Genomic DNA, 26,441 nt, shown 5'->3' with positions numbered 1-26,441 from the left:
CTCCAGGGTTCTTGCCTGGAGAATCCCAGGGATGGGGGAGCCTGGTGGGCTGCCGTCTATGGGGTCACACAGAGTCGGATATGACTGAAATGACTTAGCAGCAGTAGCAGCAGCATGGCATTTGACCCAACAAAAGCAGAAAATTATACAATAGACAGCTTGGAAAATGCTAAATGATGAATCCTCTGAGGGACAAATTTAAGACTCTTCTCTAATTGAAAAGTATATGATAAAACCACAAAATATTTCTTATCATTTACTGGTCAAGCTAAACTTGTTTAAAGATAATAAAAATAATAGAGTTTGTTTACTTTGCCCTAAAGAATAGGATTCTCAGCACAGGAATCATTTTTATTCAAAAAACAGTACCTACCAGTAAGAAACTGCTTTGACATGATAGCTTGCCAAGCCAAAAAATTCAAATATAGGGATAATCCTGTAACTATCCATGCCCTTCTTTTAGTTAAGATTCTGTCCCAGATTCTTAAAGTCGGTAATCACCTATTGTTGTTCCCACCTGTTTGTTTTCCAAATATGTACAACATCAGGATCTGTGATTTTTTTGTTTTCAGCCTGGGCATCCAAAAAGTCGAAAAAGTATTTTATAGCAAACGGGGCTCTGCTGTTGGGTAAACTCCAAATGCTTCTAAAAAGTTTTTCAAGCACAGAGTGAATTGCCACCTGAAAAATAGAACACATCAGACTTGGAAGATTAAAGAGAAAATAGGATAGAGGTTTTTGAAAACATGATGAAACATGAAATCCAAGTTCAGAGATAATGATGAACAAAACAGAAAAGCTGAAGAGAGCGTATGTACAGTTGTCAAATGAGGCCAGCACTCAGTGTTGAAGACAAAGGTCCTGAAAATCCATGCCCAGGTCTAGACTGGGTGCATAAGCTTCTTGCTGATAATGACATTGTTTAGGCAACAGCCCCTGTCTTTGAAACTGCTAGTAGTTGAAATGTCAGTTATAGGGCTGTATACGCAAACCAAGAAGCCCCGATGTTTGGCTTTTATTAGTTATGTTCAGCTTGGAAAAACTCAAATGATGTTGCTTGGTTCCCAGAATTTTTCCTGTTGCATGTATTTCCATCATAAGGTTTTACTGTGTACTTTCCAGAGCATCTGACTGTTTTATAAAAAAACAAATAGAGTTCTGTGGGATAGATGAGAAAAGCCAAGAGATTCTGGCTGTCCTCTACCCACCAAACAAACCTAGTAGCTTTGTTTAAGCTCCAAGCAGACATCTGAAGCCGCATGCCCAGTGGAAGGCGAGGGCCAGGTGTAGATAATAGCACTTACAGGATCACTACAGACTTCTGTTTAATCCCACTAAGAACCAGATAAAGGAAAATTTGCTTTCAATTTGGTATTCCTATTCCACTGGCTTTTAAAACATCTGACACTTGTATATATGAACAGAATTCTTAATTTTAAAATGACCACCCCCTCTTCATTTTATTTGCAATTTAAAGAGGGAGTTTTATTGCTCATCTATAGTAACAAGTAAACAAAAAGGAATAATTACGCTGTCAACCTAAAAAATAACAGTGCAGTGGTGGGTAAAGGGCTTGGGAACAACATTAAATCCTTGACTGACGATGCTATGGTAGGCATTGGTAAAGTGCTTTATCTTTGCAGTTGGTGAGGGAGAAGAAGAAGCGGGTAGGAAGTGTTTACAATTTAAACTTTCATTTTGCTTTGCCAAAAGGCACAAGGGATTTGTAACATTTTCACACTTCAGTGGAAATTAAGTCAAACACAGCATACACCCCCAAGGTAGCCGTAAAAGTGCTCCCAGAATGGTAAGGGTACCTTGGTCGACAGCAGCTTTGTCAGATACATTTCTTTCACTTTGAACTTGTGCTTCCCTCGATGTCTCTTTCCCTGCACATCTTGGAATGCTTCTGAATCTGGTAAAATCTAAACAGAAGACAGAGCAGAAGCAGCGTTACCCAAGGAGACGCGCTGCGCTGCAGAAGGCATCCGATTCAGCGGAAGCACAAGCAAGCCTGGACTCACCAAGTGGCAGTGATCTTCCGTGTATTCCACATCTGAACGCCACGGAAAGAGGGGGAGAAACAGTGCATTAAAAAAACAACCACGGGCTAACTGGCTTTCCCCACTCGTGTTATAAACAGAATAGGTTCCTTAAGCCCTCCCACCCAAGCTTTTCATAGCGACATTCTGCGCCCTGCCCCCAGCCTCGCTTGGCTGCGTCTTAAGACTTTAGGAACAGTGTGAAGATAGGACGGGCCAGGGACTGGAGTTGTCCCTGAAGTGTTGCAGCAGAGGCTGAACCATCACTTGGGGGTGGGGTAGGAGAGGTTCAGTTCTCATTCATTTAACAAATAGAGCTGGAGCACCTACTGTGTGCCAAGGGCTACTAGGCAGACAACAATGAGTAAGACCTAGCTCTCACCTAAAGGAATTCACATCCTAGCCCCTGAGAGACTCCTCCTAATCACACAGTTAGCTGTTTAATTTATTTGTGATAAGGATTGTGGAGAATTATATGCTATTATAATATAGCTAGGAAAGTATCTAACAAGGCACAGACCTAATCAGTGAGGTTCTCTGAGGAGGGATGTTGGAGCTGGACCTAAATGAACAGATAGCGAGCAGGATCAAATGGGGAGGAGGGTGGGTGCAAAAGCCCTGAGGTGGAAAGGAAGGTGACCTCTTCTAGGATCGGAGAGAAGGGCAGCAAGGCGGAGGTCACAGAGTGAGTGATGGGGCAGCACAAAGCGGGCAGTCTGAGAAGAAATGTGGCTGAAAAGGAAGTGGCAAATGTAGGGAGAGGAGGAAGCAGGCAGTTGGCTTTTGTTTTGAAGACGAGAGAGACTAGAACACCTTAAAATGCTGGTGGAAAACTACAGTAGTGGGGATGCGAAGCCCAGGTGGGAAACGGGATTTGGCTGGGAGGAAGGGCAGCCCTGGCATGTCTGGGGAGCCAGGAGGAGGGACTGGCCGACGCAGGGAGGGAGGCAGGGTGGGCGGTGCTGGCTATTGAAGGCATTCTGATCTCTTTTCTCTGTGAGGTACTGAGTGAAGTCATCTGCTGACAGGGAAGCCTGTGGGGATCAGAGGAGAGAACGCGGGATCACGGAGAACGGTCAGCTGTCTGGAGAAGCACAAAGGGGAACAGGGTATGTTGAGGGTCTGGATCCAGATGGGAATTTACAGTAACTGAGCTGTGCTGTCACAGGCCTCTCCCACGTGGTGGCCCAGCCTGAGGTTCAGGAAAGGGGAGCAGTTGGGTTCACCAGGGGACTGGCTGGGATGTTCAGAGTGCGTGATGAAAGGACAGAGGGGCAAGGGTTTTGTAGAGTAAGGAGAGACTGGACTGGGAGGAAGCAGAGGCGCTGACCACCTTTAAAGCCCATGAAGTGATCCAAATGCAAGATCTCTAAATAACAAGCTCTCAAAAGACTATAGTCTTTGAAGCCTAAAATACATAGCTCCTCCACTTATTACAGCATAAAGACACCAACCCCCACCCTAGACCAGAAGGACAGCCGCCCACTGCAAGATGGCTTCTCTCAATATAGCTTGACTTGGGATAGATGGAGGCTTGGGAAGTGGGGACGTCCTACAACCTACCAAGGGGTGTCCTCCAACATTCCCAGTCATCCTATCCATTTCATTGGGAGCCCTGCATTCCTCGTTTGCACTCACTAGGTGTTGGGTCCTATCAGGCTGCTCCTACCACTGAATCTGGGAATAGGGAAGCCCCACCTCCAGCTGTGCGTGTATGAGCAGGCCCTGTTGGTGAGGCCCAGGGCCGAGGAGGACTGACTGTCTTGGCCTGGATATAATTTCTCTAGAGAGAAGCCCGGGATAGACCTCAGGATTTTCTCAAGGCGCTGTCACAGTGTCTTCCTGCCCCTAGGCTATCAGGGACACAGAAGAGAGTTTCAAGACTGGCCAATTAACTTTGCCCACAAAGCTCCCTCTGTCCTTGGTCCATCAGTAGGAGCTTTGGACTAAGTGAGTTATCTTGTTTGTTCAGAGCTGGCAGGGCTGTGTGCTAATCTGCAGGCTTCCCTCAGTTTGCCAGAGGGGTCCCCTCTGTCAGCCCCCATCCTACTGAGGAGTTGGGAAAGAGCTGCAATGGCTGATTCTGCCCCGTCTTTAGAGGTGGCTAACGATAGCAGCTTCCTCAGCGCCGGCAGTCACGGCAACCACTGTTCACCGTGTCCTGTCCCCCTTTGCAGAGCTCGCATTCTTAGGACCAGAAGCGGAGCAAAATGGCTTTCCTCCAGTCAGGGAATCACACAGCAACAGCTCAGTCTCGTCTTTGTGGCAGTGCATCTGAGAGGCAAAAAGCAATACTTCATAGACTGAGAGCAAAAGGTTAACATGATTTTGGTTACCTGAAGTAAAATTTGCTATCTTCTTAAAGACTTTTATAGTGGATCCATTAGATATCTAAAAGCAAAGATAAAAAATAGATGAGTTTTCAAAATTTAATGTATTTCTCAACTTCACTCAGGAATTAGATGGCTGGATGGATCTTACATTCTCTCACTTATTCAATCAAATATTTATTTAAGAATTCCTACATTCTGAGCATTGCAGGCTGGGGCTATAGTGATGAGCAAGAAGACACTGTTTCTGCCCTCAAGGAGCTTGTGGTTTTGTGAAGGAGGCAGGCAAGGGGAGGAGGCAATTGTGTTGAGGGGCACCCCAGCCTCTTGGGAGTAGGGACTGTTTAGACCACTTTCTTTTTTGAAGGGGGGGGGGGGGGGGAGGTCCTACTATATAAAGAAATGCTGAAACAAGTTTTTAAAAACTGGCCTATAAAGCTGGTGGCTACCCTATGACAGCAATTTCACAGTGAGGTATACACACGTGCATATCCTTAAGGTAAACTTCCTAAGTGCCCCATACTGGCATTTACAACCCCAATATCCATCAACAGAAGAATGAGTAAAGAGTTTGGGGCATATTCATATGACAGGTTACGATAAGACAGTAACAGTGAGCAAATCACTGCTCCATGCCACATGGATGAACCTCACAGTGATACTGGTGAACCAAAATCCTGACAGAATGGAATGCACACCATGTGGTTCCATTCACATTTAGCTTAAAAAAAAATAGAAAAACAAAAAAACCCAGTCAAAACTAAGATGTAAATGTTTGCAGAAGAGAAAGTGGTGATTAGGCGAGTCCATAAGGGGGCGTCTGTGGGGCCCATAACACTCTACTTCTTGATCTGAGTGGTAGTTGTGAGATAGGCTCACTTTGTGATAATCTATCCAGCAGGACACTTAATTTGTTCTCTTTTTTTTGCAGGTCTTTATCTTGTTAAAAGAAGCTTGTAAAAATCATAAAATTACATACACTTTTAAATAAAAACTTTAAAACTTAAACATGACTTACAGGAATGTTCTTGTATGAAGTGTACAGCTCAAGAACATTCACTTCAGTATACACCCGTGTAGCCACCACCCACATCAAGATATAAAATTATATTTCAAGGTTCCAAGAAGTACCCCTATTATGCTTCTCAACCAATAACCACCCCATCCTCATCCAGGGGTAATTTTCTGACTTTTTTGAAGGTAATTTTCTGAAGTTTTCTGACTTCCATCACCACCGATTAGTTCTATCTGTTTTTGAACTTCATGTACATGGAATCATTCTGCGTACACTTGTGTCTAGCTTCTTAGGGTCCATATAAAGTCTACCACGTTTATATTTATCTGCATCGTTGCAGCTACCAGCAGTTTGTCCTTTTAAAAGAATTTTCTAGTGAATGAATACACTAGAAAAAAATTGCCATACAGTAAAAGGAAAGAAGTGTTGACACATGCTACAACATGAATGGGTCTCAAAAACATGGTTAAGTGAAGGAAGTCAGTCACAAAAGATCACGTATTACACAATCATAGTTTGTCCAGAATAGGCGCATTTATACAAACAGAAGGTAGATTACTAGTTGCCTTTGGAGGAATGAAGAGTGACTCTTAATGAGTTCAGGGTTTCTATTTGAAGTAATGAAAATGTTTTAAAATTAGACTGTTGTGACGATTGCACAACTCCACAAATGTTCCCAAGAACCCACTGAACCACTTTCACTTTGAAAAGGTGACCTTTAAGATATACAGATTATATCCCAACACAGCTGTTTTTAAAAACTGTCATGGATTTTAAATGTACTCATTTGACAAATGCTTTCACCATACTGATGTGATTTCAACCCCAATGTGTAGCCTCTTTTGGAAATAACGTCAAGAGTTCTGAGGGATGAGAACCTTTGGGGACCATGGACCCTTTAGGTAACCCTTCCCTACTCTTAACCAGAGGAAGAAGGGCCCATCAGGCTAAGGGGGCCTAGATGGTAAGAGAAAGAGGGCAGGCTTTGCTTGCTGGAGGAGTAAATTGTTCTGAGGGGCTGGTCCACAGAAATGCTAGACAAAGGGGCCATGGAGAAGTGACAGGGCGGGGATATACAAATCCTCACCTTTATTCTGGGATGTGACTGGAGGGTTAACCCTGTTATTTCTGAACACTGTCATCAGCCAAGTGATTTTCCCCTCCACTTGAAAGCTCTAAGGCTTTTCTGAATTCTAATATTAATTTGGACCTGGCCTCCATTTGGGAAAAAAAAGTAAAAACTTAGACTGTCTTTGGCCTGTGGCAAGTTGGTTATCAGAATATACAAACCGGCTCAGCAAACACCAAAGGATTAAAGCCTAATCTCTTGCAGGTTGTCCCCACAGGGGAAGAAACACGAGCGAGAGCCAGCCCTGGAGGAGGCCCCTCAGCACAGGGTCCAGCCAGTCACTGAGTTTAGGCCAGAAGCCTCCACCTACTGGTGCTCCCGACATCCTGTGGGGGAAGGGGGCCCTGGGCAGGGCTGGTGGGGGCCTTCTGGCCTCTGCAAAGTGTCTTGTGCATGGATTCTAAACTCATACTGAGCTCCTGGACTCTGCCGCTATTACCAAACATCCTCTCCTTTCCCCTTGAGCCATTCATTGTTTTCTAGCTGATTTTTCAATTCTCCTCCATTTTTGATGCAATTAAAGTCAACGCTCTGTGCAGGCACCCCCTTAGCAATACTCAGACACTGAGTTTATGAGGATGTCTGAACATCATTACAAAATCCCTCCCCATGCAGAGCTGGATATGCTCTGTTTCTAAGCCAATAAACACCTTTGTTATAAAAGGAAGCTGGTGATTCATTCTGGGTAATTGTCAAAGAATGAATCCCAAATGGATCCCGTTGTGTGTTGAGCCAATACTCTGCTACTGTCAGATGCTTTGTTTTGCCAAAAGCGAGCACCCTTACTCTATAATCACAAACACCACGGATGGGCTTTCCGATAAGGAGCACAGCCAAAAGTTCAAATGTCTTTTCGAGAGCTGGCAATGACTTGCTGCTGGCGCAGTACTCAGGCATTAAGACAGCGCAGACGCAGCTTGTACCGGGGAGATTTTACTCTGAAATTATCTCCTGAGAGCAAGTGTAAAAGCATTTTATTAGCGGATGAGTTGTGTGTGTGTGTGTGAGCGTGTATGTGTGCGAGGGTATGTCTAACTTTCACAGCTGCTCTAGGGCTGGCACGTTTTTCCCTCCACGTGACACGTTAACACTGTTATAAAGACAGAAAACTAGTTTAGTTACAGATGTTGTTGGCGGGGGGGCGGGTGGTAAAGGGTTCCGTTTTCTGTTTTGCAGAAAAGTCAGCTGCTGCCGAGTGAAGGACAGAAATGCCATTTTGAAAAGTGCCACAGAATCCAAGGTGTTAAATATGTGATGCTGTTTGTTCCATTTGAGGAGCTCCAAAAGCTTTCCTAAGAGTGGCTCGTTAATCCTCCCATACTCCTGTGAGGCCAGGAGCATCCTGTGGGCCCGTACTTTAGGAATGAAAACCAAATTAAATCAAAGAAAGATTAATGTCACTAGATGGATCTGTGGCAGGAATGTTTCTCCAGCCCAGAGCAGAGTTGGTACACACAGCAATTTCACAGTAAGTTCCTTCCAGTCTCATGGTGCTCCAAGGTTCAAAATGACATCGAAGCCACACCCCTCCAGTGAAGATAGCTGGCCCTCACTGGAATGAGGCAAAGATGACCGCAGACTTTTCTACCATCAGAATTAGGAGCTGAGACCACACAGGGAGAGATGGACCCATGTCATCAATTTAAAGTTGCTTCAGGACTTCCCTGGCGGTCCATTGTGACAAAGGCACCGGCCAGTGCAGGTCTGGGAAGATCCCACATGCCTGGGGGCAACTAAGCCCGAGTGCCGCAAATACTGAGCCCATATTCTAAACCCCACCAGTCATAACTGCTGAGCCTGTGTGCTGCAGCTGCTGCAGCCCGTGCGCCTAGAGCCTGTGCTCGCGACAGAAGCCACGCAGTGAGACGCGCACGCGCCGCAGTGAGACGCGCACGCGCCACAGCGAAGAGCAGGCCCGCTCGCTGCACCTAGGGAAAGCCTGCACAGAAACAAAGACCCAGCTCAGCCAAAGCACAGAAACAAACAGCCACCTCTAAGGTACACTGGACTAAAGCGCATCAAGTGGGGACTACTCACTAAACGGGGCCTAGTCCGTCTAGTCAAGGCTATGGTTTTTCCAGTGGTCATGTATGGATGTGAGAGTTGGACTGTGAAGAAAGCTGAGCGCCGAAGAATTGATGCTTTTGAACTGTGGTGTTGGAGAAGACTCTTGAGAGTCCCTTGGACTGCAGGAAGATCCAACCAGTCCAACCTAAAGATCCGCCCTGGGTGTTCACTGGAAGGACTGATGTTGAAGCTGGAACTCCAATCCTTTGGCCACCTGATGCAAAGAACTGACTCAGGGAAAAGACCCTGATGCTGGGAAAGATTGAAGGCGGGAGGAAAAGGGGACGACAGAGGATGAGATAGTTGAATGGCATTACCGACTCGATGGACATGAGTTTGAGCAAGCTCTGGAAGTTGGTGATGGACAGGGAAGCCTGGTGTGCTGCAGTCCATAGGGTCACAAAGAGACAGAACTGAGCAATTGAACTGGACTGAGTTACTAAAGAACATCTTTTAAAAAATAAAATGAGGTTGCTTCTGAAATAAACAAAAGCAACACACCCTCACATTGTAAGTGAAGGTGAGTTTTCTTTGTGGTAAAATACTGTCTTAATGCCACAAGTTGATGATTATACCATAAAAACAGATTTTCTAAAAATATAAGGTTGAACTTATACTTAACCTGATGAAACTGCCATTTTGTAAATAAAAAATGGTCAAATGTTGGCAATTTCTTTTCTTTTTTTTAATGTCTTTTTTTTTTTTTGGCCACACTGCAAGGCATGGGATCTTAGTTCCCTGACCAGGGATCTAACTTGTGTTCCCTACACTGGAGGCATGAGGTCTTAACCACTGGTTGTTGTTGTTGTTCAGTTGCTTAGTCGTGTCTGCCTCTGCGACCCCATGAACTGCAGCGTGCCAGGCTTCCCTGTCCTTCACTATCTCCTGGAGTTTGCTCAAATTCATGTCTGTTGACCTGCTGATGCTATCTAACCATCTCATCCTCTGCTGCCCCCTTCTCCTTTTGCCTTAACCACCAGGGCGCCAGGGGAGGCCGAGATAGTGTCCATTTCAAATGGCTAGCCTAAGAGGAAAGCTGGAACTTTAGCCTAAGAATTTTATGGAAAATTATGAGTAGAGTCTGAACCACCATGACATTTTCTCCTTAAGTCTAAAAACACAATAGTCACTGCAAAGCTCCATGTGGAAACCCTTACTGGCCTCTCTCATTCCTAAAATGGTATTTTGTGAAAACAGAATCCTATTCAACTAACGTCCCAGCCACCACTCATCAATACTGCTCTCCCCGCCTTCCTCCGCTCTTCTCGCTGACACCCCAAGGCTGGAGGCAGACGAAAAAGGAATCTCTTTTCTTTCTCAGAGCCCAAGCGATAACCTTGCTCAGTCCTTCCGGAGAGGAGGCTCAGGGCTCAGCAGAGCATCTGGAAGGGGCCATTACAACATTCTCAACAGACACATCAAATCCCCCAAGATGCTCCCGCCGCCCTGGACAGAGCTCTGGAGGGTTCCTGAAACTAGTGACGATGAACAACACAGCTCCAGCTTCTTTCTGGTGTGCTTGGAATCAGCCCTGGGCCAGACACAAAGCCGCTTTGAGGACGGCTGGAACCCCGAGCTAGTCAAGGAGGGAGCCCGGGCTCCACCAGTGAGCATGCGATGAGGAACCTAAGCTCCCCAGGCTTTTGTTGCGCTGGAGTTGTCAGCCCTTGGATACCTGAAAGAGGCTTCCCTCTGATGAAGGTAAACTTCTGTTGCCTTCAAGGAGTATTGGCCTTAAAGGATGTCAAAGAAGGATCAGACGTAAGGAAGCATTCTGATAAACTCACAGACGTGAGATTCAGCGTAAGATCTGAAGAGAAGTCACCCTTTTGAATTTGACATCAGAGAAGATGACTACCAGAATTTCTCCTAAGCTCTCCAGCCAGCCTGCTTCAGAGGCTAGAAGTGTGGGCTACAAGCCCGGCTCTGAGCAAGGTGACCCCTCTGGCGCTGAGCAGAGGCACAGCCTCTGTGCAATCCCTTTTTCATCTGCTTCCAGCCTTGGGGCATCAGTGAGGAGAGCTATGGGAGTGTGGCCAAGTTTCTTAGCCTCCCTGGGCCTCAGGATGAGAATAATGACAGTGTCTACCTCACCGGGCTACAAAGAGCACGAAGCAGTCACTGTTCGTGAAAGCTCCTAGGACAGTGCCCAGCACACTAAAAGCTCTCCGTTTTTCTGTAAGTAAGAATCTAAAGTCATCCGTGCCGTAAGAGACCCTTAGAGACAGTCCAAAGATGCAGTCCACAGTCTGTTACAGATGCCACACCTGACTGAACAGACCACTGACCCTGGGGACGTTCCTCTGAACTTTAAATGTCATGTGAGTGACAACTCTGGTGTTAGCAGTGACCACTTGAGCACTGGCACGCTCCCATCAGGAGGAACGTTCCTCAGCAACACGTTGGTTAAACATCTCTTCTGCCCTCAAAACCTCACAGCTCAGAACGAGAGGTGTGATCTGTAGAGCACACTTCCTGCTGGACACAACACCTGCCCTGCAAACTTGATGCCACCCAATGGCTGGATGTGGGTGCAGTGAGAGGTCACACGGCAGGGGCGGGGGCAGCTGCAGAAAGCCTGGACCGGGAGAGACCATCCTGCCACAGTCACATGGGACCAGCCGCCCACATCCTCTATAGACTCACACAGACACGCGCGTTGGCTCCAGAGCACAGCACAGCCCCCTTCGTAGTAAACACACACAGTGGGCAATAGTGAAGGAGGCATTCGGGAGGGTTTAATTATAGGCGAGAAGATGCCTCTGGCTTCATGGGTTTGTAAGGGCGTCTCTCCACCCCTTGTCTGCACAGGACTGAATGAGACTGGAGCAGAAATTCCTCCTCTTTCTGATAGAGAACGAGGGTAATAAAAGCACCTTCGTCACAGGTTGTGTGAACATCAATCACGTCTATGCCCTCCAGCAGTGCTGGGCACCGGCTGCCACTATCGTCAGTTGCTGCCACAGTTGTGCAAACCAACTGTGCTGACCCCCAGGGTGGGCCAGGATGCCATCCTGCTGGTGATAGGGCAGTGCTGGTAATTTGGGGCTCTGGAGGCTGCATTGGACCCATGAGATGCTATGTTCTCGCTGCACCTTCATGTCCCTTCGAGAAATTGGTTCTTCAAGAACACGGACAGTAAATCATTTGGAGGAGACCAGCTACACTCTGTTCGCCCTGAGGACAAAACAAGGCGAGAGAAGAAACGGGCTCACACTCCAGCAGCAGGGACTTTGTTTAGATAGGAGGAGGAACTGGCCTTCGCTAAAGATTAACTTGAAAACCTCACTAATTTGGGCTAATTGGAGGGAGGTGAGTCTGAATCAGTTAAGACTCCAAGCGAGATCCTATTTTTAAATGAAATATAGTTTTTCGCTTTCAAGCACTTAAAGTGACTCAAACGAGAGCGCTTTAGTAAATGAATAAGAGTGATAATTAGCGCCCTGTCTCTTTGGAGGGAAATATAAGTGTTCCAGGAGAAAATTTTTCTTTAATGAAAGGGCAAAAGGAAGCTTTAGCTCAGCCCTGTCAAATGATTCCAAATTTTGACTGTGCTGTAAAGCAGGTGTAGATTTAGGAGGCTGGATATTCGATAGTCTCTGAAAACCAGGGCACATGTGATGGTCCAGGTACAGAGGGGCACAGGGCCGTTGACCTCCCCAGTTTCCTTCAAGCTCTCTGCGTTTATTTGCCTTACGGCTTAGCTCTTTAAACACAAGGAGAATCCTTTAAGCCCTTGTGTCCTAGTCTTGTCATTTATTACCACCATGTGGCAACGCTAGGGTATGAGGCCAATAAATCATTGGGACGGGAAGTGACTACAGGCCAGATTAATTTCATTATCATCCTTAAGCAGATCGGTGTCTAGCACGGCTGGTGTCTACAGTGGAGACTGATGTCCCCTCTCTCCTGCCAGTCTTCCCCTTGCCTTGCAGACAGCGGTCGTGGATCTCCCCTCTCCCTGCTGGAGTGTCTTGCCCTGCCTTTCCCTGTTAATGCCAGTGAGTGGCCACACCCTCTTCCTTTGGGGCCCACTCCATGCCACACAGTGGCCAGGGCACGTTGAGAAGCCTGACCAGGGTGGGCCAGCCCTCCCTGCACAGCTGAGCAAGGCGAGCACGTGGGTCAAGACCCCAAAGGAGGGCATTTGTGGCTGTGTCTCTGCCAAACTCACCCAGACAAGCCCACCACCCAGAAACTGGAGGCGGCGGCAGCGGCCAGGTGCAGCTCCCAAACGCAGACTGAAGGCGGAGTAAGCCTGATTCTAATTTTCCCAGCCCTAGATTTCCTCTGGAAATCTTCTCCAAATGTGGCCCACCGACAGGAATAGGTACTTGCAGAAAGTTCCTTGTGCTTTATAGAGTTTTTAAACACTCGAAAGGCACTGCAGCTTTTGGCAAGATGATACCAAGGTTGGAAAGTCTAAGATGCAGAAGGGCGAGGACAGGGACAGACTGTTAACCTGGCACATTCTCTGCGGGGCGCCCTCCAGCAAAGGCTGCAGGGGTAACACCAACCCAGGGATTACCCAGAGCAACAATTTCTCGCCTGGCTCTGAGACCTACTCAGCCCAAGAGCCCAAGGCTGAGGGGGTCCTCTGCTCCTGGTGGTTGTCCAGGAAACCCTGGCAAGGACTGGTCTCAGATTCTGTCTGGCTGAGGGGAGTGCCCATCCCAAAGGCCTTCTTGGTGCACACACGTCTCCATGGGATTTCAGCCTTGAAAGACGGGGCGCTACTCTTCAAGGGCCTGGGAAGCTGCTCCCCTGCTTCTCCAGCTCTGCAAGGGCATCCGTGCATCTACCCAGCCATCCCCATGCCTTCCTGACCCCTCCCCCCGCCAGTATCTCTCCCACCCACACAGCTCACGGTGTGCACCTTCACCCATATCAGAGTACAGCTGCTCAGCCCATCTCTGAATTCATCTGCTTGCCTCATTTTCCAGAGCCACAGTGTCATTCCTGGTCAACATTCCTTACCTGAAATCCTTTGAAGAGCCTCCCTGGTGGCACCTCCTATATCCATGCTCCACACACAGCCACAGTCATTTCCCGAGACACAAATTTCTGCTGCTTAAGATCCTCCAATGGTGTCCCACTGTGCTGGGCATAACAGTCAGACTCTGGACGAAGCCGCAGGGCCTGCACGGTCTATACTTCCCCGCTCCCCTCCCTCCCACTTCTCCGGCTTTCTACTGTGAGAAGCCATCCTGTACTGGTTAAGCCATGGGCCCTAAAGCCCAACGATTCGGGTCCCAACTTCTCTCTGCCACTGAGTGGCTACCGACTAGCTCACACTTCCCTGAGCCTCAGTGTACTCATCTATAAAGTGGGTTAGTAATAGTCCCTACGTCATAGGACTGCTATGGATAGAATTTGCAGAAATAAAGGGAAAGGCTGAGAACAGCAACTGGCAAAGGCGAGGAGGTCCACACACACTGGCTGTTACTGGCTCTCACTGCCACCTGTGCCCCTCTCCAGTTCTAGCTAGTCTAAAAGTCTTTCTGTGGAAGAGCAAGCATGTGCCCCTTCCCTGTTGGGAATGTTGGCCTGGTTAAAGTTCTCACTCCAGGTCTCAGATGAGTCACCGCTTCCTCCAGGAAGCCTTCCTGGATGCTCTGAGTCATAGCACTACTAAACTGTAAGATGTTGCCTCCCGACTTGGCTCCTTTTTCCTTTCCACCCCCAACCCTGGTCCCAGGGCTGTAGGCTCTCTGAGGTCAGGGACCTAGTCTTTGTTCCACTTGCATGCCATCCCAGCTCTTACTTAGCACAGAGTGGATATTCAACAAAGATTCGGGGAATTTACTGAATGACTCCCAGGATCCCGTGGTGTTCAGGAACCTCCCCTGCCTCCCCTCCTTGGTTCTGAGCACGCTTCTCTGGCACTCAGCTATCTGCTGGGTCACATGTTCCCGTCACCCACCTCAACACTCACCCAGTAAGTGGGTCAGAGGCCAAGGAGGTATCACTGAATATTCAAACAAACGGGAAACATAAAACTTCTTCAGAAACAAAGGACGCTACACAGAGGTCACCAGGTCAGTAATGAACAGCGGTGCATCTTAGAACTCCCATAGCTTTGTTCAGTGTCAAGCTCAACATGCCTCACTGAACAGGCCAGAGGACCTGGTAATGGTGAAGTTTCTGACCTAAACCACAGGATAGAGAGTGACTGGACCCCATGAAAATCGCAGCTCCAGGAAAGGAGATCCCAGACCACGAGCAAGTAAGGAAAATTCCTACCCCTGAAACAAGCAATCTTCAAATGATTCCAGAAAACTGGTGGGAATCTTGTAATTTTCAAAGAATTTGCATGGTCCTGGACAGGATCTCATCCAGTTTGGGCTGGGGATGCCCTTGTTCTTACCTCGTAGTGGCCAATGGTATTGAGCTTAGTGATTCCGTCTTCGAGAATCACAGAGGAGCTGTCAATATCCAGAAGTTCTTTGTGTCGTGTGCCGACTTGAAGCTCTGGGAAAAAATTTTTTAAAAGAGCATTTTGTTTTCTTTTAAAATGACTCTGAGAAATGTAACATACTACCATGTCACTTTTGCAATTACTTACAGGAAGACACAGGTTTGATCCCTGTCTTCTGTAAGTAAGACAGGGTTTGGGAACATCCCCTGGAGAAGGAAATGGCAACCCACTCCAGTATTATTGCCTGGAGAATCCCATAGACAGAGGAGCCTGGCGGGCTACAGTCCATGAGATGGCAAAGAATCAGACATGACTTAGCAGCTAAACAATAAAGCTAAAATAAAGTGGTTGTGAAGGTTTGGAGATGTTATCAGCCAGACCAGTAGCCTGCGTTCTCTTCTGTTTTATGTTTAGGGCTCTGATACGTAAGATCACTTTTTCCTGAAGCTTTTACTCTGAGGCTAAGCCTGGAAATAAAGCCAAAGGAAGACAAAATAATGCATCCTCAGAGAGATTAACCTCTTCAGAAAATTCCAAAAGCAAATCTGCATGCCCACCACCTGTGTGTTCACAAGCAGGTGCTCTGGGAACGATCTGCCCGTCCCCGGGTTGGGTGGCTGGTCGGCTGGCACCCGGGCATCCGGGCTTCATTTCCTTTAAAAGGTCACCAACTTGTGCCTGAGGGTTAGAGTGTGGCCCATGGGTGTGGTTTTTTTTTCGTTTTGTGAACCTGCACCATGTTTTATTATATTCTAATGTCAATTCAGAACCAACATTTAAAGATTGGAAGATTGCACATAAAAATTAGGACTTGTGATTTCTCTTTTGAATAAAACTGGATCATCTGGTAACACTGATCACACTGCCCCCTTACCTGGCTGCTGGCCTTCACCAATTAAGTTGGGTCCCACCAGTTCCCATTATCCCAGGTAGGCCGACACCCCTTACTTATGATGGCCTCCTGCCCCTCTGGGGATCTGCCTGTGTGAGTCTCTGCTCTGAGAGGTCTCCACGCAGCTGCTTCCGGTATCGGATTTTAATACAATATATCGCTGGTATCTAAGGATATGCCTTAATTTTCTGAGGCTAGCCAAGGAGCTAGTTTGGAACATCAGCAGACATGCAGAAGCCACTTGCCATCAGACTGTAACGGGAAGCTCCCAGGGGGCTTGTCCTGCTCCCTGTCCCACCCCCCACATCAGAGGCCAGGACACCTGATGGGCAGAAACCCTGGATGGTGTGAGGATGGTCCTATGGGCCTGGCAGCACCAGGACTGAGGCCACGGGGCCATTTCCCCACGGGCCTTGGCTCCAAGGGCCTTTGCAGTCAGAGTGACACTTGAAGGCGCAGGTCCAGGAAGCTGATGGTCCTGGGTTATGTCATGGTGGCCTGACCGGAGCTGCCCTTTGACCCCGCCTCCAACCAAATGAGCTCACACGATCTTGAAGGGCCCACAGTCCAGCCAACAGAAGGAAGCAGAAGACAGGTGGACGAGAGAGCTTTAGTGGCCTTGCTTCCCTTGAAGCCAGGCCTTGGAACTGCTATACATTTGCATGGTTTCACTCATGGGGCCAGACCCCGCCCCCAGGTTTCTCTCAATGGCCCTTTAGCAGGGGTTCTGCCTTGCAGGGCCAGGTGGGATGAATTTAATTGCCTGCTTAGTGGAGGCTACAGCTGCACATGCAGGAGAGATGAACCTTGTTACGCTGTCTGTCACCGCTGCGATTTGACTCTTTTCTCTCTATCCCATTATCTGCTGTAAAATCCCACGACAGTCTCCTGGGAGGGCTGCGTGGAGCTCAACTTTAAAATGTTGATGAACATTTGAGTGAAGAGGAGCCCTGTTAGCTCGCTCACGCATATGCTCGCCTTTGCAGTATACCAATAGAGCCCGAAAATGAATTCAGAGCAGATGCTGCTTCGTGGTGGGGGAGGATGGAGACTATACTTAATGCAGGATGCGATTAGCAGAGAGGAAGATGACCTTTCTAGCCTGCTCGGGTTCACACCCAGAGTCTGAGCCACCCACTAATGACACACTCGGTACCACAACAAACAAATCAAATGCCAACATGAAATGCAACACATACAGGAGGCCTGAGGTTGACACCTTTTGTACTTCTTGATGCAAGGTGAATTCACTGGGTCTCAGGGTTAGCAATCTCATGAATCTGATTTACAAACATAATATATATATATATATATATATATATATATATATATATATATATATTAAAGAACAGCTTCTTTGAAGGATCCTGGTTTTGTAGGATAATACTTGTGAGAGAACAATGCAATCTCCGGGCCCCTAGACATGCCCTCTGGGAACATCCCAGGCTGGTAAGCTTCAGCAAACAGAGCCACAGCTACATGCTGGGGGCCCAATGGGAGGGAGGGTAGGTGGGAGGGATGCTCATCAGGGAATTGGGACAAAATAGTATTGCCTTACCAAGTCCTATTTCATTCAGCTGAAGTCCATAAGGAGAGCCATTTTTGCTTAGGAATGCTTGGAAAATCTTTTCTTTGGCTTGACCTATGGTATCGCAATCAAGAACGTTGACTGATATGTTCCGACAGACATCTGCACTCTCATTTTCTGGGATTTTTTCAAAGGTGACAGTTAATGCCTGCAAGAATACAAACAGGTTTCCAAGTCTATTAGATAATTGCAATCTGAAAAGCATTCATAAAAGACACAAACCTTGGCAAGTCCTACTAATACTTCTGATAGCACATTAGCAAATACCATATCGCGTTGTAGCCACTTTAATCTTTTTTCCATAATCCATTCTTTTCAGGGATAATGGAAAGGAAAACAGAAAGTTAAAACTCTCATTATAGAGCAAGCATTGAATAAATATATTTGAGGGTAAAATATACATACACACATAAATATTCTAAAAATGGTGATTACTAATTTCATCTTCCAAAAAGAAAAATATATATTGGAAAAGTTTCACAGTAGATGAGGGTAGACTGGGGACTATCTTTTTTATTAAAAGGACTACAGATCTTGGAAGCAAAGTTCCAGGTGACAGGAAAGGTTATGAGGTCTCCATATTGATCACGCCAGAGGTCACTTTTTAACATGCAGCAGTGATTATGATTATGTTCCTGTCCCCCTCCACTTTCAACCAGCTTCAGCCAGGCAGTTTCCTGAGCTCTCATTAAAACACCGAGATCCCCACTCTGTGCTATTATTCCTGCATTAATTACTTTACAGTTCAGCGCCATTACTTGTGGCTTTTGTCAGTTAACATTCTCCCCGTGCAGCGAAACCTCAGAATCAGCCTAATGGGAGAAGTAAGGCCTTGGTGAATGTGTGAAAACTCAGAACTAGGGAATATTTCAAAAGGAACTTTAAAGCAATTTCAGGTTTACGTTGCCTAAGAATAAACCGATCTAAAACAACAAAGTTACATACTTGGGATTCCCAGTGGAGCTGATTCAGGCAAGTGCTGAGTGTTTTGTAATCAGCACAACACACAGTTCAGATTCTAAGGCACCCTGGTAATCGTGGAGCCAGACGACCTGGGTGTGGTGGCCAGTGTGCAGTTACTTTGAGTTATTGAGCCTGGATACAGTGAGGGCATGTAAAATGATTAGCTGCTGGAAATGTTTAAAAGATGAAAACACAAATAATGTGGTAAATGGGGAGCCTTAGGGTTAACTCAGCCTTAAAATAGATGAAGTGAAGTGAAAGTCTTTGTGACCCCATGGATTATAGTCCACCAGGCTCCTCTATCCATGGAATTCTCTAGGCAAGAATACTGGAGTGGTTTCCATTCCCTTCTCCAAGGGGTCTTCCCAACCCAGGGATTGAACTGGAGTCTCCTATATTGTAGGTGGATTCTTTACCATCTGAGCTACCAGGGAAGAACAGTATATAAGCATAGCACTCGCTCTTAGCATTGTTATTGAGATTAAATAAAGTAACTCAGGACGTCCCTGGTGGTTCACTGGCTAAAACTCCACACTCCCAATGCAGGGGGCCAGGGTTCAACCCCTGGTCAGGGAACTAGATCCCACATGCCTCAACTAAGACCCAGTGTCGCCAAATAAATATTTTTTTGAAAAAGATAATATGGGTCAAATGCTTGGCATTAGCTGGGGTGCTGGGAAAGGCTCAATGATGATGATAATAGTAAAAGTAACAGGCAGATTATTATTTCATGTAAGTCATCACTATGATTATCGTTAGTATCAGTATGCCTTCACACGGAAACAGAGACAGCCGGCCTTGAGCAGCTGGGACCCTGACTCCACCGCCTGGAAGGAGAACAGGGCAGAACACCTGCTCGGGGTCAGCTTCCTGGTTCAAGCCCAGTTTACCAGTAACTAGCTGGGCAACCTCCCTGCACCTCGGATTTCTCACCTGCGAAGTGGGAACAGCAGCAACTGCCTCCCAGGGCTGCCAAGGTGATGAAATGAATTAATCGCGTCACGCTTAGAATGGTGTCTGGCGCGGGAGGCAGCCCTTAAAGGGCCCAGGCGAAGGGAGCGGGGGGCCGCCACAGCTCTGCGTGCATGGGCGGGGCGTGCTCAGAGGCACGCTCACTGCCGTTACATCCTCCCCCACAGTCCTGCTCACAGCTGTGCGAGAGTAAATCTCGGTCAGGCCCTCACCAAGAGACTGAAACTCCGAGCCCATGCCGGCTGGAGTCGGCGGTGAGGGGATGGTCTTGGTCTGGCCTGTGAGAGTTCCCCTTTCCTGAGACAGAGAGCGGCCCCCTTGACCGTTCTCAGGGCATATTCCTGCTCTGGGTCCACCCCTCACCAGGCAGGGATGCAGGACCCTGACCCCTGACCCGCTGGGCGGGTGAGAAGCAGCAGGAAGGGCGAGAAGGAAGCCCAGAGTCCTTTTCTCACCTCCCTTTTTAGTGACATTTACTGGGCTTCCCTGGTGGCTCAGATGGTAAAGAAAATTCCTGCAGTGCAGGAGAGCCAGGTTCAATCACTGGGTTGGGAAGATCCCCTGGAGAAGGGAATGACAACCCACCTCAGTACTCTTGCCTGGAGAATTCCATGGACAGAGGAGCCTGGCGGGCTACAGTCCATGGGGTCACAAAGAGTCGGACACGACTGAGCAACTAACACTTTCACACTGGCAACCTGCCAAACGCACTTTCAAGACCTGCTTCTTCTAATCTTCCCAGTATCCTGGGGCAGAAGAGTGCTGTATTATTATAATTATCCCCACTTTCTGAGTGAGGAAACAGAGGCCTCGGCCTCTAGGGAGATGGCTTGTGAGTGGTGAGTCTGAGGTGGCACCTTGAACGCCTCAGCTTCAGTCCCTCGCACCCAGGGACCCTCCCTCCTCCTCCTCCCCATCCCACCTACAGCCCAGGAGCCCTCTGAACCACCAGGAATCTGTCTTAGGTCAGGCCATGTCCAAAGACCTAAGCTGCGTTTTCTGCACACACAGCGTTCCTGGAGGGGCTGGAGGGGCAAACGGCAGCCTTGCCCTGCACGGTCGGTCGGAGTGGCCTTGCCCACGTCTCCCTGTGTTTCTCCAGCTGGTCTCCTCCCCAGTAGCAGCAGTGGTTGTGAAACCCATGTCATGGAGCTTCCAAAGGTAAAGACGAATGAAAAGCCCATTTTAATCAGAGCTCCAGGGATCCCAGCTTGTTTAACAGTTTCATAAGTATTTGTGAAATAACATCCTATGACTACCTTAAGGGCACTATTGCCTTCAACAAAAACACCTCTTTATAGACAATAAACATTCTTCTTAAAAACATAACCAAAAGGGGGGAAAAAAAAAACCCTTAACTGGATGTAAAATCATGTAAATCCACCACTGCTTCCACAGTCAGATGGGTGGAAAAAGGTAAAATGGCATTTTATAGAGTCCATGGGGAATTCAGAGAGTAAATTCAGAGACAAATTGATTTGTGTTCATTTTTTATGCCACTAACGCTTAGTACTCCAACAGCAGTTTCTGAATGTGCAAGTGTAGCTGGGGGACCTCAGAGCAGACCCTTCCTCATAATCCCATCCCCCGGCTTGGAAAGCTCATGCTGGGACTCTGCTTCTCAACACAAAAGACTCCCCATGGAATCTCCCCTTCAAAACCCACTTCACCAGAGTCCTTCGTAGAGGCACAATGTTAGGGGCCAGGGCTAGGAGAGATCTTAAGACAGGGTTCCCAACCCCAGGATCATGGACCAGTACTGGTTGTGGCCTGTTAGGAACCGGGCCAAACAGCAGGAGGTGAGCTGAGGGCAAGCTAGTGAAGCTTTATCTGTAGTTACAGCCACTCCCCGTCACTCGCTCACATTACTGCCTGAGCTCCGCCTCCTGTCAGATCAGTGGCAGCATTCAATTCTAGCAATAAAGTGCACAATAAATGTGATGTGCTTGAATCATCCCCAAATCATCCTCTGCCCTACCCTGCTCCTGGTCAGTGGAAAAACAGCCTTCCATGAAACAGGTCCGGGGTGCCAAAAAGGATGGGAACAGCTGCCTTAAGACATAGTCCTCATTCTCAGATGATCCACAACACACTTGAGAACCAAAGCATCACTTTTGAAACAATATTCAGTCACCAGATATGACTCTTCCACTCTCAGGACACGTTCAGAGAACTCAAGCAGAGAGGACAGGAGGGCTGAGAGCCCACGGCACTGGCACCGGGCCCCCTGGATCATCCCCTTCTGCTCCCTAGCCGTGGGAGCATGGGCAAGTCCTCTAGCTTCCTGAGTCTCAAAATTCTCATTGCCCCTATCTCCAAGAAGTGACAGGATCACTAAATCAAGACAAGTAATAATAGAAAATTAAGGAGTACTTCCTGTGTGCCAAGCACCACGGTAAATGATGTGTATTAGTATATATAAACTCATCTCAGAAACAACCCTATGACATAGATTCTATTATTATCCCATTTTCAGATGAGAAACTGAGGTACAGAGGGGTTAAGTACGTTGTAAAAGATCCCCTGGCAAGGAAAAGGTAGAAGCAGGCACTCGAGCTCCGTGTTCTTAAACATTTGCTGATCCTGCCTTTCAAATTTTGAAAATGTTTTGAAAAACAAGCACAGTTCAAATCTATGGGGTGGCAATTAATTTTCAAGACGCACAAAAGGCTAAAGTGCTCTAAAATGCACCTGGTCTCGTCTCCAGAAATCTGTCCCTCTGTTGAGAGGAATTACTCTGGCTATGAAAGTGTCAACAAAGCTGGGGCAATAGATATGGCTGGCTATTCATTCAGCAGCCATTTTCTTCCTTCTTTGCTAGACAAAAGCCAGGTATCAACAGCAGTGGGTCCAATCTAGGCTAAGAAACACGACTGGTGGTGACTCTTCTCCTCATTCACCAGGGACTGGCCATGTGACCCAGCTGTGGCCAATGAGACATTAAGGGAAAAGGTTTCTGCAAAAGGGAAGAGCAGTGCTTAGAGCTGTGGCAGCTATTTAGTGACTAAGAGGAAGGGCCAAGAGGAGCATGGAGATAGTGACCCAGAGCCCTGACACTGCTGAGTACAGGGACCTGCCTTGTGGCTGCTTACCTCCAGATTTGTGGCTCTGAGATGCAACTCCATGCTTCGAAGATTTCACACACCATTAGTCATGTTTTCTCTTACTTACATCTGTCTGCATCTGTCTTACATCTTACCCAACCTGACAGAGCTTACTTTGTTGATGCTGAGGTTATAAAGTCATTCATTGACACCCATCTACTTGACACATACTGTGTGCAGGGCACTGCAAATGATCACAAATGGAAGCTAGCACTGATCCTGCCTGGGAAGTATTTGAAGACTGATACAGCTGTGGGATATACACACGAATTCAAATACCAACAGAAAATAGTAGTCATCAATGAAGTGCTTTAGAGATTCAGAGAGATATTGTCTCTACCTTGGAGGAGGGTTTTCGAAGGGGGAGAAATCAAGGAAGGCTGCATGGAGGAAGGGGCATTTGAATTGGGTCTGGAAAGGTGCTACATGTGCAATGGCAGAGAAGGAGGCATCTAGACTTTGGAGACTCCTGGCTTCAACTCTAATTAGACGGATGTGCAGCAAGCTTCAAGCTTTTGCTCAGGGTAGTAGGTCAAGAAGTCTAGGTAAAGAATCTCACTTCCTCTGGGGAAGAATGGGGGGTAGAGGCTTGAAGAACCACGCTTGCCTTTCCAAAGCCACCATCTGGCGCTTGAGGGAGAAGCCCTGTACTATTTACAGAAACAAAGTCTGAAGACAAGAATGCTGGTTTAGGTTTCTACTAATAATAGCCAGCACAGACTGAACCCGCACCACGTGTCAGGTATGCTTTGCTAACTCATTTAATCCTTACAACTGCTGTCTATAGTGGGCACTATTATTAGCATCGTTTAACAGATGAAGAAACTGAGAGAGGGTCAGAAACGTGTCCAAGATCGCAGAGCGGCTGCAGGTCATAACTAGGCCATATTCACACTCCTAACTGCAGAGCCAAAAGGCCAGTGAGATAATAAACCTCTGAAGGGAAGGCCCCACCTGCCTCGAGTTCTTAGTAAAGGCTGTCTGAGCAGACAGGCTGGACACAGAAGAGGAGACTCGATCTCCTTACCTTGGCTGGCACGGGGCCCCATGGAGCCCACTCAATCTGGAGCAGCCTGTGGCTCAGGGCCCCTGGCAAACACTTTTAGGAGCCTCATGTTCACCCAGAATAAAGATGACCTTTCCCAGCCCCTGTTGCAGCTGGGTATGGCCATGTGATTCAGTTCAGGTCAATGAGATTCAGCAGATGCGTTATGTGGCAGCCCCTGGGAAACTTCCTGAAAAGACAGCTGGTGACCATCTGTCAACTTTTCTGTGGCTCAGCATATGTCCTGCTGGTTGGGCTGTGGAAGGAGGCTGGTGGGGAGCAAACACCTTAGGTCCTGAGGTCACCTCAGGATAACAAGAGAGGAGCTAGGGTCTGCGAGGACGTCCCAGCAGAGGCACCCACCAAAGCTGGCCTGCCCACCCCAGAACTTCATGTGGGTGAGAGAGAAATTCCCCTGTGGCTTAAACCACAGGTATCTTGGGTCTCAAGGAACCATGGATTCAGGAACAATGCCTTAGCTATTATCAAGAAGGGGTCTTAGAAGAGCAAGGGGATTTGGAAGGCACAGGTACCAAACCCAGAGAAAGGACCAGACTGGAAGGATCCTGGCCTTCACTGCAGGTCACAGTCCAGCCCCTTGGGGTATGCAGGAGTGTCACTGTGGCCTCCTGTTCACACCTGTCCAGTGAGATACTGCATGCTACAGGTTGTAAAAGTCCACGTATAGGGTTATGGGTAACATCTTCAATAGTAACATAAGTGTTTAATGACAATGGATGCAGCTAATCAACTTCCCTGTATCACCCATCATCAGTAAATGACCAACCAGAAAGAACAGCGAGGGGGCAGTTTGTGTTTCAACATATAATGAGGACTTCCCTGGTGGTCCAGTGGTCAAGAATCTGCCTGCCAATGCATGGGACACAGGTTCGATCCCTGGTCTGAGAAGATCCCACATGCCGTAGACCAACTAAGCCCAGGAGCCACAGATACTGAGCCCACACTCGAGAGCCCACACTCCGCAACAAGAGGAGCCACCGCGATGAGAAGATGGCACACCGCCCCAGACAGTAGCCCCCACTTGCTGCAACTAGAGAAAGGCTGTGTGCAGCAACGAAGACCCAGCACAGCCATAAATAAATAAAAATAAATGAACAACAAGCACACGCTCTGCAGCACGATGGCTAGCCATCTTACAGATATCATGTCCTGACCTCGTTAACAAATGTACAAGACTAGGGTTTAAAGTCTACCTGGTTAAAGATGAGGAAACAGGTTTAGAGAGGTTGGGTGACTTGCCCAAGGTCACACAGCTAGTGCGTAAAGTGGCTGAGCTCAGAGTCACACCCAAGACGGTCAGACTCCAAACCCCACCTCTTCTGAGCTGACCATCATGGTGCCTAGACACCTAATACCGCTGCTTTGCTAGTAGCTTTACCCATCAGCCCTTAACCAACTTGGTGGTTTCGGGTATTAGGGAGGTAGAAAAAATAAGGAGGCAGAGGGCTGAGAGGATTCAAGCAGGGGGAGAGGCACTGTCCCCCACTTTCCCCACAGTTTGGTGGGAAAAGAATGGTCCTTCCACCTCTTGACCTCGCCAGCCATATTCTTGGCTAATGATGGCAGGGACATTGCTGCATCGTTTCTGGAATACCTTCTGATACCTAGAAACCAATTTCAAAAGAACTTATTACAAACCAGCAACTTTATTGTAAAAGGTCTTAGGCCAATAATTGCTTTCATTAAATAAAACCTATAAGATACATTTCTAATTTCACTGCAGAACCAAATGAAGGTCAAGAGAAAATCTGGTTTTTACACTAAACTGAATGAGAGAGAAGAAAACCACTTCCAGAAGTTCAGCAGGAGCAGTGAGAGTGCAGAATTAGACGTCCAAGTCTCAGAAAAGTTTTTGATCTGAGGTTTATCTCAAACTGGCGTTGGCCCGGGGACATCCTACCAGCCGCCCCCTCTAATGATGCTCTCGCTTGCCCGAAGACCCCTCCCCTGCCTCCTTTTCCTTTCCCCACCAAAGACTGAGGGCCCAATGCTTCCCGTGTCAAGGTATTTGACCCCCTGACAGAATAATGAGGAGGAAAAGTCTTTTCCATTTTGAAGAAAAAAAACCAAGTTAACGGAGAGAATTTCCTCAAATTTAAGTTTCTCTCACAAGTTTTTCTACACTTGCTAGCATTTACTAACACTTGTTCATGCAAAAATCAAGTGAGAATCTGTCTGATTCAGCCCAGAACGATTGATTCCAGTATTTTAGGTTTGATGTGTTTCACAGGTTTTTGGTCTTTCTGGCAAAATGCCCATGAATTGTAGCTTTGTGGACAGTGATGAAACATTCCCACTGCTGTGTCCCTCTAAGGAGAGGAAACAGGTGAAGGTTTTTGGGGTTGAGCAGGAGGATGGATTTTAGTTCTTTTCCTCTATTATGTCAAGCTCTAGATTAAGGGCTGGTGACATTTCTGTAAAAGGCCAGACAGTAAACATTTAAGACTTTGAGGTTTGTATCCTCTCAACTGCAACTACTCAACTCTGCCATTGCAGCAGCAAAAAAAAAAAAAAAAAAAAAAAAAAGCACAGACAAAGTAACTGAACGGGCATGGCTGTGTGCCAATAATACTTTATTTATAACAATCAGCAGAAGGGCCACATTTGGTTCACAGGCTCTTGTTTGCTGATTCCTGCTCTAGATAACAATAACATCAAATGGGATGTTGACTTTAACAATACAAGACTAATCTAAAAAATGTCTTTATCTCCACTATGATTTCCTATAAAAGTTACCATTCTCTGAGGAGTACAAATATAAATTTAAGAATCCTTAATGATGAAGTAATAGAGTCACATTTGAGCCATAAAGAAGAAAATTAAGTACTTTTGTATTTAGGTAACTAAATTATTTT

The 26,441-nt window shown here is 47.1% G+C and overlaps 1 protein-coding gene across 1 annotated transcript in view; it reads right to left on the bottom strand.

Annotated features, from left to right (window-relative positions):
* The window catches only part of PLXNC1 (plexin C1), a 152,562-nt gene that overhangs the window by 6,888 nt on the left and 119,233 nt on the right, over positions 1–26,441 (bottom strand). The window contains exons 22-27 of the mRNA XM_052640383.1: positions 17,452–17,629; positions 14,951–15,054; positions 4,379–4,433; positions 2,025–2,056; positions 1,818–1,925; positions 518–681 (exon numbers count right to left, since the gene is read on the bottom strand). Of these exons, the coding sequence (XP_052496343.1) occupies positions 518–681; positions 1,818–1,925; positions 2,025–2,056; positions 4,379–4,433; positions 14,951–15,054; positions 17,452–17,629 (641 nt within the window). The remainder of the gene's footprint in view (positions 1–517; positions 682–1,817; positions 1,926–2,024; positions 2,057–4,378; positions 4,434–14,950; positions 15,055–17,451; positions 17,630–26,441) is intronic.

The sequence above is a fragment of the Budorcas taxicolor genome, chromosome 5 (genome assembly GCF_023091745.1).
Source record: "Budorcas taxicolor isolate Tak-1 chromosome 5, Takin1.1, whole genome shotgun sequence".
In the NCBI taxonomy this organism is placed as follows: Eukaryota; Metazoa; Chordata; class Mammalia; order Artiodactyla; family Bovidae; genus Budorcas; species Budorcas taxicolor.
The sequence above is the reverse complement of the archived record's forward strand: the minus strand, read 5'-3'. Positions and strand labels throughout refer to the sequence as shown.